Source organism: Bombus vosnesenskii, unplaced genomic scaffold (assembly GCF_011952255.1).
Source record: "Bombus vosnesenskii isolate JDL3184/JDL3185 unplaced genomic scaffold, Bvos_JDL3184-5_v1.1 scf7180000014499, whole genome shotgun sequence".
NCBI classification, from domain to species: Eukaryota; Metazoa; Arthropoda; class Insecta; order Hymenoptera; family Apidae; genus Bombus; species Bombus vosnesenskii.
Genome location: NW_022883487.1, coordinates 1 through 19,049, shown reverse-complemented (window position 1 = coordinate 19,049; position 19,049 = coordinate 1). Strand labels below are relative to the sequence as shown.

At 37.3% G+C, this 19,049-nt stretch overlaps 2 protein-coding genes and 2 long non-coding RNA genes across 4 annotated transcripts; 1 reads left to right on the top strand and 3 right to left on the bottom strand.

Annotated features, from left to right (window-relative positions):
- The first annotated feature begins 612 nt into the window (after positions 1–612).
- LOC117239931 (adrenodoxin-like protein 2, mitochondrial) lies at positions 613–2,527 on the top strand. The gene is made up of 4 exons (XM_033505767.1): positions 613–1,002; positions 1,418–1,530; positions 1,695–1,827; positions 2,195–2,527. The coding sequence occupies exons 1-4, from the start codon at positions 854–856 to the stop codon at positions 2,283–2,285; spliced, it is 486 nt and encodes a 161-aa protein (XP_033361658.1). The 5' UTR covers positions 613–853; the 3' UTR covers positions 2,286–2,527.
- A 1,977-nt stretch (positions 2,528–4,504) lies between these two features.
- LOC117239934 (dual specificity tyrosine-phosphorylation-regulated kinase 1A-like) lies at positions 4,505–7,310 on the bottom strand. Its single transcript, XM_033505769.1, has 2 exons — positions 6,917–7,310; positions 4,505–5,853 (listed from the first exon to the last, which is right to left on the bottom strand). The coding sequence occupies exons 1-2, from the start codon at positions 6,944–6,946 to the stop codon at positions 5,317–5,319; spliced, it is 567 nt and encodes a 188-aa protein (XP_033361660.1). The 5' UTR covers positions 6,947–7,310; the 3' UTR covers positions 4,505–5,316.
- Positions 7,311–7,360: 50 nt separating this feature from the next.
- LOC117239936 lies at positions 7,361–9,380 on the bottom strand. Its single transcript, XR_004494580.1, has 3 exons — positions 9,011–9,380; positions 8,256–8,341; positions 7,361–7,402 (listed from the first exon to the last, which is right to left on the bottom strand). It is a non-coding gene; the product is annotated as an uncharacterized LOC117239936 (long non-coding RNA).
- A 996-nt stretch (positions 9,381–10,376) lies between these two features.
- LOC117239933 lies at positions 10,377–10,793 on the bottom strand. Its single transcript, XR_004494579.1, has 2 exons — positions 10,548–10,793; positions 10,377–10,410 (listed from the first exon to the last, which is right to left on the bottom strand). It is a non-coding gene; the product is annotated as an uncharacterized LOC117239933 (long non-coding RNA).
- Positions 10,794–19,049: the final 8,256 nt, after the last annotated feature.

The window sequence follows — 19,049 nt, the reverse complement described above, 5'->3', positions numbered from 1 at the left end:
AAAGAATTAATCACATATTATAACTAAAACGAGATTGTTAAGTAGATTATATTATACTGCATATGCGTTAGTGTTTCAGCTGGTAAATATAGTTTTTATATCTGAAGATAAATAAGATTTAATTCTATAAAATTGCATAATGAATTATACATATATCTATTACTATTCGTATTTCCCCTTAGTTGTATGTTGTCAATAGCATCAATCACGAACATATAAATAAATATAGAAGAAACCGTTCGGCAATGGAAAGGGAAAAATGAACATGGAAGACAAGAAAGTTTTCTTCATGTTTAGCGTATGCGTGATACGCTTTGAATGTCTCAGATAAAGATAAAGATACTCTGCTCATTTCTATTTGTTCCGCAGAACGAGAAATTTGTTGTCTTTCATATTGGTTTTTACGATTCAATTTTTGGGCAGTTTTCCCTAGCGAGTGTCGGTCCCTGTTTGATATAACCAGACCGTAATTTATACAGATATGTATTATAGATATATATTTGTAAAACTGAAATCAGATGAAATAAATGTTGCCTGAGGTTTTAAACGTTTAATAAAAACAATATTTCATTTGGAAAAAATGTAAGATATGTAAAATTACACATTGATCATTTTGCTGGTCTTGTATCATAAAACGTGTGGCCCGAAGAGCACGTGTCCGGTAGAGATACGTCACTTGTGTTAGGAATCGTTTTATAACCTATCACAGTAAGGGAACGTCCCAGTATAGCAGCCGAAGAATGCCGTGGAAGTTTTTGTACAAAGTACAATTGATCTCCAATTGATATTTTCCGCAATACTTATCTGGTGTTCGGTCAGGGTGTCCCATACTCATGATATTTATGACAGTGGAATGGCGTTAGTAAATCAATTACAAAAATTTTCGAGATCAATTCTCGGTATTGCATCAAATTATTCAAAATATACAAGCAACACAACGTTGCCCTTTTTGCAGGCAACAAGAGGAATATCGACCACGCAACCACTTTCAGAAAAACAAGAGTAAGTGATACAAATTTTCTTGTGCTTTCCTTCTTTTTTTAATAGAATTTCAGTACTTACCTTCCAATATAAAATTGGTGTCAAAATAATAATGCTAATAATAATGTCTAAGAAATTTTTCTCTTTGTAGGAGTATAACATCTAGAAAAATAACATAGTATTAATAGAATAGTATTAATAAGAACAACATTGACAGTGAACAACTAAAAATATAACACTGTTATAAATATATGATATACGAATTTTATTTATGTATTATTAAGACAAGTATATCTTATTTTTAAATTATTTCTATTATCATAAGTGATACATATAATTAAGGTATAATTAAGAGAAGATTAATTGAAGAAACACAAAAAATAAAGAAAATAATTATATTGAGATAATTTTTATCTTTCATAAATATTATTTTCAGAGTAAATATAACGTTTGTTAAAGCAAGTGGAGAGAGAATCAAAGCAAAAGGGAAAGTTGGAGATACTATATTAGACATAGTAGTAAATAATGAAATTGATTTAGATGGATATGGTATGTTTTAAAGAAGCATAATTTACTTAATTTAAAATAAATAATTTTGAGGTAGAAAATATTTGAAAATTTTAATTTTTATCAAGTTTAATATTCTTATTATTTTTAACTTTTGATACTTTATTATATAAGTATGTTGTAATATTAAAATATAATTGATATAGGTGCTTGTGAAGGAACATTAACTTGTAGTACGTGCCATTTAATATTTTCGAAAGAAGTTTATGATGCACTTCCTGACAAACCAACAGATGAAGAATTAGACATGTTGGATTTAGCATATGAATTAACAGATACGTTAGTTCATAATAATCAGTATCAAATCATTCACATTATTAATTCTATTACCTTTTAATATTTTATAAAGTGAATTTTTCTATTTAAATTTATGTAAAAACAGGTTAGTATTGGGTACTTCGAAATCTGCATCTCAATGTAGAATTTCAAATCGCTATCTCTGAATACTACGAAACTGAAATTATAATAAATTTTCATAGTTTTTTATTTACGACCCTATAATCATTACAAATCTATGTTTGAATTAGCATATTTACAATGTTGATTTTCAAATGGATAAATAGAAATCTTATTGTGTATTAGTATTAATTTGTATAGCAATAAATATATTTATTGACATATTCAGTTATATAATATTTAATTTCAGGTCACGGCTAGGCTGTCAAATAGTAATGTCTAAGGAACTAGATGGAATTGAGGTAAGAGTTCCATCAACAATTAATGATGCAAGAGCATAACTGAAATTATCTATAGGTTTTTGAAAATTTGTATACAATGTTATACATCTCTTGTTAAAAAACCCTTGTTATAATTATTAAAATATTGGTATTAAAAAAATATAATAAAGAATCTTGTGTTTAAATGTGAAGCTTATATATATACATATGTTATAGTATAATTGCAATTTTGATATTTGTACATTGCCATTGTAAAAAGCCTATCCAATTATGAAGAAAATATATCTTTTATTTTTAATATACAGGGTGTCAATTTTAAAACGTTCATCTAAATTATTTTCGTTACTATTAAAGATAAGAAGAAATTACTAAGGAAGACTTAAATGGTTTTAAGATGTGTACTTGGTTATGATAAAAAAGACTCTTGTGGAATAAATTTTGCAACTTCTGAAAGATTAGATAAAAGCTTAGAACCTAAAAAATAATTTGAAATTAATTTCGTTTAGATATACTGTTTGATTTCTTAGCTATGGGCAAGTTTAAAAGATCATCAAACTCATGGTCAACAAAACAACAGAAATGTACATGCAATGCTTTTCCGTTTCACAACAAGTTATCTGACACTATCATCATTTTCGTGGCACATGCAACATTATCGATTCAGTATAGTAATGTTTTGGATTAAAACAAATGTCTCGACATTGGAGCAAAATATTTCAACCTTTAAGGACTAAAATTAAAACTTATGAGTTTGTTTATAATTTTAATAGATTTTATTAATATTGTGTTTACTGGTTTATTAATTACAAGAAAGTTTGTAAAAGACTGAAGTTTTACGTAAAAAGTACAAATATTCTTTCAACAAAATTAGTCAAATCACATCATTATTTATACATATTGTATATAAATAAAATATGCGGATATATTACTTTACCCTAGAATTAAAATTCAATAATATTGAAGAATCTTATTTATTCAGATTTTGTACATTATCGCTTCTAACCTCGGATAATAGAACAACAAATTAAATATTTTTAAACAAAAAAACTTTGTTCCTTTGTTTGATTTCCCTTGCTCGCGTTTCTTAACTACTTAGATATAAAATACTTACGTTTTCGAAAATTCATACTTCACAAGCTACTAAATGCTTTATCTGTTCAGAATAACTTATTGTTTTCTTAACTAGGCACATACCAAATACATCTATTAAGTTGGTATTTCTCATAATTACCAGTACATAAAGCTAAAACACTTTTGTACTATGCTTGTTATACATGGATCTAACAAATAATTTAACTTGTGTATTGTCGTTTGTATATTTTGTTACGTGTAAAATATTCTATTTCTACACTACTTACAAGTTCGATAAAGTGTACATTACACATCGTGAAATTTACATATTTTCACTTGGTTACCCTGCCCAATTCGAATATAATTCAGAACGTATGTGCTATATTTATATATTCTGCATTTGTTTTGTATATTATGTACACTGATCTGATCTTTGTAAACGCGAGTTTTACGATATTAATGAGAAATTTGCCAATTTAATGGAAGTTGTTAATTTTTTCTGGCACGTTTCACGTTAGCAGACATGTTTCTTAAGTTACAGTCGAAAAGTGTTTTTATGTAAAAGAATAGGAATGATCAAGTTATTTTAAGATGACAAGATATTTCACGTCTTCTATTTAAATATAGCGTTAAATTTTAATTCCGTCAATTCGTATATACTCATACATCGAATTTCCTTTTCTCATGTCATTTCTTTTCTTTCATTTCACATTTAATTACAAAGATAAAGTGTAAGTACGTTCCTCATAAAATTAATATCAAATGTCGCAAAATATACAAAAGTAAACTAAGAAGAGGGGTACATATTATTACACAAACTGTCGTTCATATTGCATATGTACATATGCAGTATAAAAACAATACTTTTTAGTTTTTAATCTCTTGTTTAAATAATCCTAATATCTAAATTTGTATCGGTCATTGATTCGATATAACTGCGTTTATTGGAAGTAATTAAGCTATAGCCTGCGCACAAGAGAAGAAGGAACAAACACGTATAGTATACACGCTTAAATAACAAAATTAAGTCAGTTTACGTTCAATGTGAACTTGATCAAAGTTCCAGTCTCGAATTATAGAGTTTCTTACTATCAGTTTACAAAATTCGATATTACGATTATGTACCGTATTTGAAAAACATAAAATGCTTTGTTCAATTTTAAATAAAACTAATATTTACCAAAGCGAATACGAAAAAAATGTTATCATCAAACTCAATTTTCAATTATCAAACTTAATCCAGCACAAATACAAATGTTATTCGTGCTTTTTTACTTTTACTACTTTTCAACTCTCTATAGTTCGAGATTTGAGTTCCGCTAACTTTCTTTCTACTGCGCATGCGCAACAGGAAAACTTGAATTACACGTAATAGTCAAAAATTCGAAAATCTTATCCTTTCGTGGCAGCGAAAGTAACCTAGGACTAGAGGTTCCATAACATTAATAATAATAAGGCAATAATATTAATATTAATAATAATGTAATCGAGTACTACTAACAATATTAATAATAATAATAATAGTATGGTAATGGCAAGATACACGCGGGTATAAATTAATCATTCCTTTCGTAATATCTACGACGTCTTCGGGATATTCTTTAGAAATTACTTTATTTCTGGTCAATATTCATTAACGAGCAACTTTTCTCTCTGTTTCTTATCACGATTTTTTTCACTTCATCACAATTGTACCGTTAGAAATTATTCAAAACATTGTTAAAATGTCCATGAAATATATGCAATTGCCGTATTGAATAAGCGAGTAATGAAGTTGCTGTTTCACTGAATAAAAGTGAAATCTCCAATGCGTGTGCTCAAGTATATAAGTTAAAAAAAGATTGGTACATCAATGCCTATTATTCTTAATCAATATTCATCATTTAACAATTAGGACCGAATTTTTACAAACCAACTCTAAACCACGACCCAATTTACAAATAAAAAGATCGATGTGTAAATTAACTATCAACTATTAATCTCCAATCCTATGTGAAGATATAATGTTCGGACCAAATTTCTAAACTAACGTGGACAATTCATGCGGACTATTGGTGGTTGCTGCGCTACTTAGATCCAATGTGGCAGCCGGAAGACCAGAACTGACGCTGCCGGTTGCTTCCCGTGGCAAATGCTGCGATCTATTTAGCTTATTTCCAGGACTCGGTGGCGATCTATCTGCTGGTGTATCCGGTGGCGTAACCACGTTTCTGTGTCCGCTCACGTTCAGATGATTGTGCGTCGCCGCGATCGGAGCTGGCGATGAGAGCAACAAGGGCGGTGGAGACATTGACACGTGTCGATGATGATGATGGTGATGATAGTGTTGGTACTGTGCAGCTCGGCCGTGCGTTGCGTGGCTGGTATTTAGTTGGTTCGTCACGGGCCCGACTTTCGTTGGGCAGCCAGCATGGTGGATGGTTAACGGGCCACGTAGTTGTTGTTGCTGTTGTAGCTGGTGCTGGTTCTGGTGCTGTTGCAGCTGCTGCTGACGCTGCAGCTGTACCGCCGCTTCGCACTGTTCGCGCGCTAACGCCTTCACGGCATTCGTCTTCTCCTACGAAATAAGAATGATAGGTTAGGTTGTAGTCAGGGGCCATAACAAATTAAAAAAGTTATAATATAAGAATTTACATTTTAGTTGAAATGATTCTAGTTACGAATAAGTATTAAAGATGATTCAAATCTTTTTCGTTACCGATAACCATGGTGAAAACTCTTTTGGATTACTTTCAGCCATTGTCAATCTTATTGTCAATACTACATGCTTGAAGTAGAAGGAGGGGTACAGAGAAAAAGACTTTTTCTCAGCAAATATAATCGTTACTCAATTATTTTGTTCAACAGTTTTACAAATCTCCCAAAAATAAACGAGAATACGAAAATACACTGAATATCGTGTGTATGGTTATTTATAAAATCCCCTTGAAATAGTTGCGATCGCGGATCACATAAACAAACGAACCTGTCATTCTACAGAGTATCTTTTTCGGTGAAATTATGCAAACGTAAATGTAACTTCGGTAGAACTCCTCGAGAACTTGTAAGCTTATATCACTCTGACCCAACCAGTCCACTCTAAAGTGTATAATTTATAAAAGGGGATTATATTAATACGCGGAGGATGTGGTAGGTGGTAAGTTTTGCATATGAATGTTCGTTGATACAACGAATGGTTAAATGGAGGTTTTCATGAATGTGATAAGGACTAGATCGAATGTTTTAACACTTATAACTAGAATGCGTATTTTTATACAAGTTTGTAGTTTTACGAACATAATCAAAGAAATAAAATTTTAATCGAGATTTGTTTTCTTATATACGTATATTTTAGCGCATTTTATGCATTTTGCGCCATTTGCGTACTTTTCAATTTCGCACGAATAAAATAAAGATCAGCAATATAATTATAACGCTTCTTAAAAATGTGAAAAATCCTGGTTTCCTAAAAGCTTGCAATTGATTTCAGAAAAATTTTTATGAACTCTACCAGATAAATTATGGTAACTCTGAAAACAAAATTTCACGATAAAACGATTTCCGAGTAAAATACACATAAAAGATGATTTAGACGTGTTTGAACGTGTTCGTTTTCTTTTTTAATAGCGATATGTTCTTACCCTCTGCCACACGAAGACGTTATGGACCATTGCGCATCCACAAAACACGATGCCAAGGCCTATGAAAACCGACGTAACGATTGCCGGTGTGACACCAATTACCTCTCAGAGAAAAGACATCGACTCCCGACTGTCGGACGCCAACGCCGCGACGCATCTTAGTCCCCATCAGAGATAAGGCCCCAACCCCGACTTTCGGACTCCTTGGAATCCACACCAAACCCCCCAACATCCCCAAGCCAGGGTGTATATAAGCCGAGACTTCATCCAGCCCGGGGAGTTCTCGTTCTAGTTGCTGTTCTTGTACAACACCCCTTTCTCTGTTCAACGTTATTCTACTGTAAGTGCCAAAGTCATAATAAAGTTCGATAAAAGAGAATTAATAGTTGGGCTACGACTCAGCTTTCTTTTCTCTCGCAACCCAAGTATCCATTTTACGTGACACCGGCGTCGAATGAAACTGGATGAATGTATACAATATCATACCTGAAAGCATTGTTAGAGGATCATTATAACACGTATGCCATAACAAGCGGGACAAAGAATCAGCGCAAATACATATTCTCAATACATATAATTCTCGAAGCGTAAACTATATACATATGCTTTTCATTGAAATTTTCAATACTAGTCGCAAATTATTTTTCAATTAATTTATTATTTAAGTCTTTATATATCAATTCTCGACGAATAAATTACTTAAATTATAGAGAATCTATCTTCAGACAATAGAGAATTCAATATTTTTGGTCGTTAAGTAATTTACAAATTTCTAAAACGATTACGTTCGAAGTTTTGGACAGTATTTGAAGTTTCTAACATGACATTAAAAAAAAATAAATAAATTTTATGATATAATTAAAAAAACGTTGTGGTCTATCATAATTTCTATTCCGTCAAATTTATTAAAACGCAGTTTTCTTCTGAACAGAGTCAAAATGTCCGTCTTGAATCGAGTTCAACAGCTTAACGATCGATCGAGCGAATGATAGCTGTGTAAACTAGCATGACACAACGTAAACTTTAGATTAGATCTCGATCCATCCACCAGCCGTATTCATGCATGACATGAATATTCTGTTTCAGCTCTTTATAAATTAATCTGTTAAAACTTCCCTAAAAGACGATCATTTTTATTTTTCTAAGAAAAATAATGACTATTCGGCGTTAAAATTAACTTTATTTCCATTGGATTTCTAAACTGATTTCATACACTCAGAGATAGTTCACAGTATCTTTTAGATTCATGCCTGAATTCAAGAAAAATTAAACGTATAACTTATGTACTAGTATCTTTCAAAAGGTTAAAGTTGACAGAATTGAAGGAATTGGTTCTTACCAGTTAGAAAGACGGGAATGCTAATGAAAAACCCTCCGACAGCACATATCCGGCTGATGGATGATTTTTGCAGGTACTTGTTACTCCTGAAACAGACAAAATTTGAAGTGAAAGTCAGTTTCACGATTCTATGATAATTGAGCGAAATATAAATGTTAAGGAAATTCGAGGATTTGGGAATACAAATTATTGACTATATTTCCCACACAACAGTTATACATCTATATTACTCTCTGAAGAACGTCTTGCACGCACGCTGGTCGCCAACCGACTATCCTAGATTCTTCTAACATCTGGCAACAGTCTTTTGTCTCCACTAAGTCCTTGACGCCCTCTAACCCTTACACACACACTCTCATGTACAGTGTAAATGTATCACTTCCCTAACAATAAAGGAACCAGTTATTTGTTTAACAGCCAAGAATCTTTCAAAAATTCTACTGTAATTGATACTTCAAATATATTTAGTCAGACAAAGGATAATCATAATCGCAACGTTAATCTTAACTTTAATTCAAGGATCAAACAGTATCATTATACATATAAAAGTAAACATAAAGTCTATCCACATTATTGTTATTATTATTATTATTATATGTTATTCTATAATTGATTTTTATTTCTTTATTATCAATATTATTCTATTTTCTATAATGATTCAATTATAGATCTTATTTTTTGTCAATCATATTTCACTGAAAAGATCACTTTGAAAATAATCTAATAGTAAAAAATGAAAAATAATCTTTTTCTACCTTGTCTTCATTTTTTACAAACTCTGTCCACCGCCGTAAACCTATTAAATGCATGAAACGACAAAGCAAAGCTGCTTCACATAATTCCCCGCTCACGCAGTGTCAATCAGCTCACGACCGCAAACGATACTGCTAATTTCCAGCGACCACGAACGATTTCACCGTAATTGCCGGTGTGAAATTTACCAATACGTGCTCGAATTGGTCAATAATGGATAGAGCGCTCTTGCACACACTAATCTACCAACAAATAATATTGACTCAATTGAACAACAGCGCCTAGATTAACGGACAAACCGCATGTTCCAAACAGATTTACAATCACGGCAGAAAATACATGCCGTTATAGATGTTTCCTGGTCAAGACTAATTTCCAGGCGTTAAGAACATTGTGACCGGAATCTAGGAAGAACTAGCACTTCCTGGAATAATACTATTGTGTCCTCGATGAATGTCTCTCCGCAATGCCCTCGAGTGAGTTGTTTTTGTCTTTGGTCGTACGACGTCCGGGATGAGAATTCGGGGAACGGTTTTGCGCTGCTGTAATACTCGCACAACCATCCATCCATGGGACTGCATCTTTTTAGGAGGACCAGTGATTAATCTTTTCCCACTCATTTTCATCTCTAATTTCTCATGAGGCTAAGATTCCTGCATCTTTTATCATAATAATTTATTAATACTATTAATAAATTGAGACAATTTTACACGTCGTATTTTGCGTTATAAGATGACTTGTAATTTGTAAAATTTACCTGTAAAATTCCTTTGTTTGTTTTACCGAAGCAATAGTTGGCATTTCTATACGACAATAAGAATTTGTTAATACTAATAATTTGTAAGGTTATCATGTTATCATTCTTCTAATGGATAGTATATTATTGAAACTTTTTTAATATTGAAACGCGATATTTTTTTGGAGAAGAAGTGCATAGTAGTAAAGAGTTGAATTCTACGGACGTAAAAAGTGGACATAACATTTTCTGTACATGGAGTCGCCTGGCCTAAACATTTTATGATTTCCGGGCAAAATACAGACGAATCCAGCGCTGATTTTAAAGTAGCTTATCCAAATAAGCCACAATAAGAAATTCCCACGAAACAGTTGCGTTCATCCCCTTTCGAGGTCGCCGACCTCTTTGAATGCGTTTCAAGAGCGTCGTACCAATGAAACTTCGAGTTCTAAACTAATTTCTCAGCCTTTTGCGTTAAATTTAACCTTCCGCGTTAGTGTATTTCGGACGAGCTCCTATTTTACGCTTTCGTCGACTTCACCAACGTAACACGCAGCATCCGCAAGTAAAACTGTCTCTTAAATTTGATGTGACACCAATACACGACGAGAAGAATCACAATGCCATTTTTATTCCACTTCGTTAATTTTTCGTCGTAAGGTTTAGCTGTAAATAGGATTAAAAAAATTTAGATTAACGAGGAATTTAAAATTGATCTGTTAAATCAACAATTTCCATTAGTTGTCAATAGATTTTATAAGCCTCAGATTACTGAGAAATTATACACATTGCAAAATATTTACCATTGGTTACCCACGCTACACGTAAATTTGATCAATCTACCAATGCACTAACACTGCAATAAATTTCTATTGCAACATTCCACGCTCCTTTGCCGCACCTTAAACTCCTCGCTAGATTTATTCCACCTTAAAGTGTCACATAACTCCTACGACACCGATATCAAATCTTAAACTCCACCAAATTCCAGAGAAACTTGATTTCGTCGAAAGTAAGAGATTAAACTTAAAAAGCAATTTATTTCATCTTTAAACTATCCCAAACTTCTATATATATATATATATATATATATAAAATATTATACTCTTATTGTGTGCATTATATATTTCAAGAACTTTGCAATAAAAAATAAAACTTATTACATTTAAGATATGGTTATATTGCACAGGCTCGAATATGATAAAGAGGTTAAATAAATGTCTCGAATCTCCGCAACAAACTCACACAAACCACCTAAAACACGTATACACAATGTGCATTCACTACGAACTCGACTCCCATTCCCTGCCAAAATCACAGGCATGCAGAGTCAATTTCACTGCTCGAGCTAGTTGAATAGGGAAGAAGGTCGAGAGCTGGAGTTAAGGAGCATAGTTGGTAAAGAATCGCGTGCCGCCGCGCCATTAAGATCAAGCCCACGATCTCAACAATAAATATTAGACGGTTCTCTGACCTGCATTTCGCGTGCGACTCGGGACGATTCAAAAACGCGTAAATTTCCCATGAGTCGAATCAAACGTTCGCGATTTATCGCATTTAGGTTATATCGATATTGTCCACGAGTGGAGGCATTCAAACACAGATTGCTTTGTGTCACTCTATCGTAACTGCCCGTAATACATGATAATTTAATTTCGAATTCTTTCGAATATATGCACGTAACGAAAAATTTGTATTGGTTAGTCAATTGCAGACCAACCAGTTGTTAGCCAGTGAAAATAATGTAGATAATAATAGTGAAGAATTAGCTCGAGAAGAGTAAACAAACAAGGCGCCTTAATAAAAGGCACAATGTGGGTCCGCAAAGTGATGGGATTTCGGCGCATGCGCATTGTTTCGCATCAACTTACAATTAGACATGCACGAAAGCTTCATTTCTGCCGCATACATACTTGGATTCGCGTGCATGAAATTCACAAAGTAGGTTATTGCTTGAAAAACAGCTTTAATCGAGCGAAGCTTTTAACCAGACTGAAATCAAGTCTTGGTTTCTTTAGAAATTCAGATGGAATAAGAGAAACCTATTTTATCTGTGGATAAAGGTTAGGCTGCATCGGTTGGCTTATATGACTTTCCGGTGACTTTGAAGGGTAATACGGCGCCGGCGGTCGAGAAGGTAACTTCTCTATTGAACGAGATCTCATTGATCTCGTCTAAGCAGGAAGAGTCTGTCGGCCCTTTGATTTTATACGAGTCTTTCCATTCACGATCGTGCGAGCTGGCTACAGTCGACGACACGGACCCCCGACAAAACTGTCTGAGCCTATTCAAGGCGACGTCAAATAGTTTCACTCGGAGAGATGAATGGAGATAAGAATCACCGGAGCGTCTCTGCGCTTCGATGACAATGATATTTGGTAAATCCTCTTCTTGTTTCTCGTTTTGAAAGAAGGTTGTAAAGAAGAGTGCTACTAGATCGTCTAGGGAAATCACACGGTATATATTGCGTAATGCTATTGATTTATCAAAAATAACAAGAGGTTAAGGAGCTTTGGGAAGGTTGATTCAATTTTTTATAACCTGACATCTCTTTGAACAAATGTCTTAAGAAACGCTTGAATAAAATGTTAAAAAATAATAATCTTTTAATGAAATAATCATCTAAAATGAAATCTTTTCCTGTATTTTTAGACAATAAGATTTACTATATCCTACGCCATAATAAGAATCAATTTGCTATGAACTGGTATCTCGGAAATTGTAAGAATTCAGAAAATATAAGGAGGCCGGAAGAGGTAAATGAAATCCACAGAAACATTGACCCAACCTCAGCCCAGTTAGCCAACAAACTAAAATATCTCGCTGCCTTTTCTATATTTACGACCAGAACGTGGTCATTAATTGAGTCTAGCGACTGCACCGTAGACGAGTCACTGACCGATGTTGCTTTAATGGATATGCGGAAAATCACGTGTTCCAGGTTCCAGGGATGTAGTTGTTTTCATTTCCGGAGAATACGGTCGACTCGCGTGTGTATACCAATCTATCTGAGGATAGGTGTTCGTTAGAATTACTAACTATATTACTTTCAACCTTGTGATTAAAATTTTTAAACGTCACTTAATAGCAATTCAGTCGAGTAAGTACAAACTTTCAAATGTCCTAATTTTCAAATCTTTATATTTTTTAATCTCAAAGATATTTTATTATTTGCCGTAGATCAAGCTTCGTGTTACCGGTACTGTAACATTACAATCCTACGAGAAGCAGAAAATAGTGAAAAAATCTGACCTAATAGATAGTAGTCAATATTCCTTTGACGCGTCTTATGCGAACCGCAGTTAGAGGAAATGCAAATAAGCTCTTGCGAAACGGTTTGCCGCACGACAAGCCTACGAACAACGCCCAATGCAAGTTCGGTGGGAGTTACAGGAAGAGGGACGTCTAAAATCAACTAGGAATCCCTATTCAATCGTCTAATTTTCGATTCCGGCATTGAACTTCCCGAAGAAAATTAAATACAATTCCGACTCGAGATTTAATTTCAGTCTCGTAGCTAATGCAATCTAATCGCGTTTGCAAGGCTACGCTTCCGGTCAGAAGCCACGCGCTTCGATCGCGTACTTTCCGCATCGGAAGCGTACGCTTCGGTACTAACCGCGTCGATTTTCAAAGGAATCATTGGACACCGGAAGAAGAAGAAGGAGTAAGAATAAAAGCACGTAAACCGGCAGGAAGTCAATCGAGACAAAATCGATATCGTTGAAAGTCGAAAAAAGACCCGAATTTAGGCTACAGTACATATTCGAATTGAATATATTCAAGGTTTAGATTTTCTTCTCCTGAAAATTATAAACATAAATGAGTCGACAAGCGATCTTGAAAAGCGTCTGTTCCATCTAGATTATGTAAATTGCGTGAATTACCGTTAGCCATAATTCATAATTTATCGAAAAAGCGCGCTTCTTCTCAACCACGCTTTCCCCTACCAGCATCGACATTATCGGCAGATCGATAAGTATCAAAATACCACAAAGATATTAATCTCATCTTTCTTCTAACCGCGAAAAAATGCCGCGCAAATGATAAAACAACAGATCAGCCAGAAACATCGAATTCTCTACGCTTCCGACTGCAAGAAGAAAAACAAAGTTATTTGTGTATGATGGAAACGTCTCTGGACGATGCTCTTGTCACAGACGAAATTCGAGCAGCTGTATATAACAAACCGAAATTCCGAACGCCTTATCGCGTGTGACCGTCCGGTCAGCATCCGTTCTCAGCCGCCTGAGTGGCATTCGATCACTCCAGCCGTTCTCCGAATTTTACACTAAGTATAAACAAAACCTTCTCCCACTCCAACGAATGGAAGAATATAAATTCTCCCTTCAAAATCATCCAGTCAGTCTAATAAAAAAATTCTTAACTAATCCAAGTATCGAAAGTGTATCATCGCGAACCGAAAAAATTGTATAAATTGAGTAAAAAATAAAAAGAACTTTATCTCCTTGTCGGAAATTAACAAGTTCCTTACTTTTTACCTTAATTTTACACGACACTCTTAAGCGGTCGAGTGCGCGCGAGAATAGCATCGCGGATCGGCATTTCCACGGTGAGGATTGTAAAATGGTTACGCAGATGATGGATCATACGCATGGACCGTAGAGACTATCGTGAATGATGGATCAGACACACATACGCGTTCTTCGCTCTTCCGATATTCTTCGTAACAACTGCTGCGATCTCGTCATTGGAAACGATCTCGGGAAATTCAATCGAATATCGAGGAAATTTATAGAAAGCTACAGCTGTGTTCGAGTATTATTCTAGAGAAAAGTGGTTAACTCTATGAGACTAACGATACAATACGTCTCAAGATAACTTTTAGGAAAATGATTGTACCTTTAAAATTCTTTCGACACTTTTCGGTATATTCTTGTCATTGATTCTGAAAGTATTTGGTTAATTTGCTGGTTAATAGGAAGTTGGTTAAAACCGAAGTTAGTTAAAGAAATAAGTAAACACGAAACCCGTGGATACTCTAGACATATGATTCTACCTGCACGCGACAAAAATATTCATGATCTGAACAAGGAAAGAAGTATTGTTAGATTCGCGTCATGCTGCAAATGAAAGATTTACAGCTCGAACCCAATTATCTGTTACATTACATTCTCGGGCACGTGTAGGCTGAACGTCATGATATATGAACACAAGTATAGAAAGAACAACATGGATATTTCGCGCGAAGAAAACGAAGCTTCACATATACAGTGTATAACCACTCGACAGTATTTGCTCACGAAAAATACGAGTTGTTAAAGTCTAACAAAAATTACGTATACAGTGGCAAAGAAGAAAACTGTTATGCCGTTTACTCTTATTTCTAATTGACAGAAAGTTGTCAACGAACAAAGAGCGCTTTTTCTTATTCTCTGTACCTTCGCGATGCAATCACAGAAATTCTCCAAAATGCTTCGTGTCGACTAAACAAAGAAAAAAAAATGGCAGCTGCTAAGAGCAAACTACCTCCGGAATTTTCTTCGTTTCTAAGTGAACCAGGAAGAAAGAAGGGAAGGGTTAATGACGCCGAAACTGAAGGGTGGCCACGGATCGTTTGAAAGGGGCCACGACAACCGTTACGATTCAGTCGCACCTGTTCCTCTTCCTAGGTTACCACGCCGAACCATTGCGCGCTTTTACGAGCGTTCCCGCGATAGTTTCCTGGCACTTGCTCGTCCTTTCAACGAAGGGTCGATCGGTTAATTTAAACTCTCGAAGGCTTTGTCCAGTCGGTAACATCGATAAGCTTAAGTCGAAATACGGATTTCTCGTAAATTCAGAATTTTATTGCCACCAGGATGTATATGGAGGCGACAGATGAAGAACACGATGTAAATTAGATTTCTTGCTTTTATAGAGAAGCAATTTTTAAATTGAACACCAGTCGTCGATCGGTTCTGTAGATCGTTTTTAATAACAAAATAAATTTGGTTAGTCCATAAAGGTTTGTTCGTGTGAATCTTCCCATAGATCATCCGTAACGTAAATACCGCTATAACCGGCTGCAACTCGATACATTCGTACCGAATATTTCCAGCTAGCCTAAGGACCGCTATAAATCTTAGGATTTATTTTAGCTAAGGTCCTCCAAAGAGACAAACAGTCTTTGTTTATCAGTCTCGAAGTCGACCACCTACCACGGGGACACACGAGAAATCTGCTATCTCTCACATACGACGCTGCCCGCTAGCAACACCCTCTCAAGGGCAGCTAGCATCCTTTTCCAACGACCAACACGAATTAGCCAATAAACATTAACGTACATTTCCCTCACTTTCCGAACCAAAGCTTTTCTCAACGAATCCGATGCCTTCGCATCCTTAGACACATCCCAACGAGTCTTCCTCCGCAGCAGCATCGCGACAAAAATGTCAGTCTATTACCGCGAGTTACCGCAGTATATCACGATCGTTATACTTACACGGTTCGAGCCGAATAATTATCTAAGCTCTCGACATCTCGTGCAATCATTGTCCGCACTCGCAGCGTATCTCGAATCGTAGCTATCCAAGCTCTATCTAATAACCGCGCATTCGCGAACCGAATACAATCGCGAATCCTGCATCAAGTGTACTCATTGACATTAGAGTGAATAAACATTTATCGTTCAAGAAATCTGAGTTTTCCTTCCGACCCTATCACGACATACCACCTCAAATTGGAGACCCCGACGTGATTATCCCCGAGTGCTCGTGAAACGTAACACAATGAATCTAAATCAGTTCGAAATGACCAATAACGCCCACTCCGCACGTACGAAGGCCGGCGGGGACAACGCAGACTCGATTAGCGCCCTTCTCCGCGTGCCACCGTTCTGGTCTGACGACGTCGACTTGTGGTTCAAGATGCTGGAAGTGCAGTTCGAAACTGCCCGGATCACTAGTGACCAAGAAAAATACCAGGTCGTCATCGCGAATCTCGACAAGTCGCACGCGAGATTAATTCGAGACGTATTCGACGCCGCACCGGCGACAGAGCGTTACGAGTACGTCAAAAAGGAGCTCATCAAGCGATTGGGAGAGTCGTACGCCAAGAGACTCCGACAGGTAATCGAGAACGAGCAAATGGGGGACAGGAAGCCCTCTCAGTTTTACCGTGATCTCAAAAGCCTAGCCACCAATTCGTTAGCAGACGATGTCATTTTCACCGTCTGGGAAGGTCGACTTCCACAGCGCATACGGAGCATCCTAGCCTCTGTACAGAACAACGATCCGGACTCCCGCATACAAATTGCCGATAACATTTACGAAGCCACCCTGGAATCAGGGCAGATCGCCGCGGCCAGCGCAGGCCGACTACCTGCGATAACCCTCCCACCTGGCCAGAATAGCGGAATAGGCGACGCCATGGCAGCCTTCGCCAACTTGGTCACCGAGCGGGTAGCGCGAATGGACGCCCATATGAGCGAGATGCGAGCGCTAGTAGCCGAGCAAAGAAGCAATGAACACCGTAGGGCACGAGTACAATCACGCTCGCGTACACGATCCCGCCGCCGTTCGCGCCCTCGCGATACGCTGCGGCAAGACGGGCTGTGTTACTATCACACACAGTTCCGAGAAAGCGCGAGAAAGTGCACACCCCCTTGCTCCTGGAACTCGGAAAACCGGACCAGCCGTCCGTAAAAGCGGCAAACGACGACGGTTTGGCATCTCGCCGCATATTCGTAACGGACAAGAACTCGCGGATCTCCTACCTCATCGACACCGGCGCAGATGTTTGCGTATACCCGCGCAACAAGCTACACGGACACGTGAACAGAAGCGAGTACGAGCTGTTCGCGGCCAACCTGTCCCTACGCAGAGCATTTAAGTGGGATTTTACCGTAGCCGACCTCAAAACACCCATCATTGGCATGGATTTTCTAAGCCACTACGGGTTGCTCGTGGACCCGCGAAACAAAAGGCTTATCGATACGATAACACAGACGTCATCAAGGGGATACACCGCCACAACAGACGAAGCGTCCGACAAGACCGTCATCGGCGAATCACCATACCACCAACTCCTGGCAGAATTCCCGGACCTCACCCGCCCACGGATCTTCGGAAAAGAGAGAATTCGACACGGTATGCTACACCACATCGAAACTACACCTGGTCCACCAGTCTACAGCAAACCGCGTCGGCTTGCACCTGATCGACTTAAAGAGGTAAAAGCGGAATTTGAACACATGATCGAGCAAGGCGTGATGCGACCATCGAAAAGCCCGTGGGCATCACCCCTGCACGTAGTGCCGAAAAAGGACGGAAACCTGCGTCCATGTGGCGACTACCGTGCGTTGAACGCCCGCACCGTACCCGACAGATACTCACCGCCACATATCGAAGACTTCGCGCAACATCTGCATAGTAAGCGAATCTTTTCAAAAATCGATCTAGTCCGCGCTTACCACCAAATTCCGATTGCGTCCGAGAACATTGAAAAAACCGCGATAACAACGCCTACCGGACTTCTCGAAACAACAAATATGATGTTTGGACTTCGGAACGCCACGCAAACATGTCAGCGGTTCGTCGACGAAATCATACGCGGGCTCGATATCGTCTACGCGTACATCGATGATTTTCTCATAGCCTCGAACGACGAAAACCAACATCGCGAACATTTGAAAATCTTGCTCAACCGTCTCAATAATTACGGCGTTGTGATAAACCCCACGAAATGCGAATTCGGCGTGCACGAAATCACATTCCTCGGATACTCGGTAAACCCCGACGGAATTAAGCCGCCGCCCGAAAATGTCGAAGCGATTGTAAAATTGTCGAAGCCCGCGAACGCCAAGCAACTACGTAGGTACCTCGGTATGATAAACTTCTACCGACGTTTCATACCGGGGGCCGCAAAAACACTTGAGCCGCTCAACGACCTGTTAAAAGGCGCGAAAAAGGGCAACGCGCCCATCGAGTGGTCGGAGCAGTAGGAAAACAGCTTTCGCGAATCGCAACGTGCACTCGTGGACGCCACGATGCTGGCGCATCCGATACCAGGTGCGCCTATCAGCCTCACGGTAGATGCGTCCGACTACGCAATGGGGGCAGTATTACAACAACGCGCGAATAACCAATTACAACCGCTAAGATTCGCAACGAAATCTTTGACCCCCGCTCAGCAAAAATATAGCGCGTACGATCGCGAACTACTCGCGATATACACCGCAGTCAAACATTTTCGACACGCCTTAGAAGGCAGAAACTTCACAATATAGCGACAACCGTTGCCTCGGCCCTCCTCTCTACATAGATAGCTCGCTTCGGCGTACCTTCAAAAATAACGACTGATCA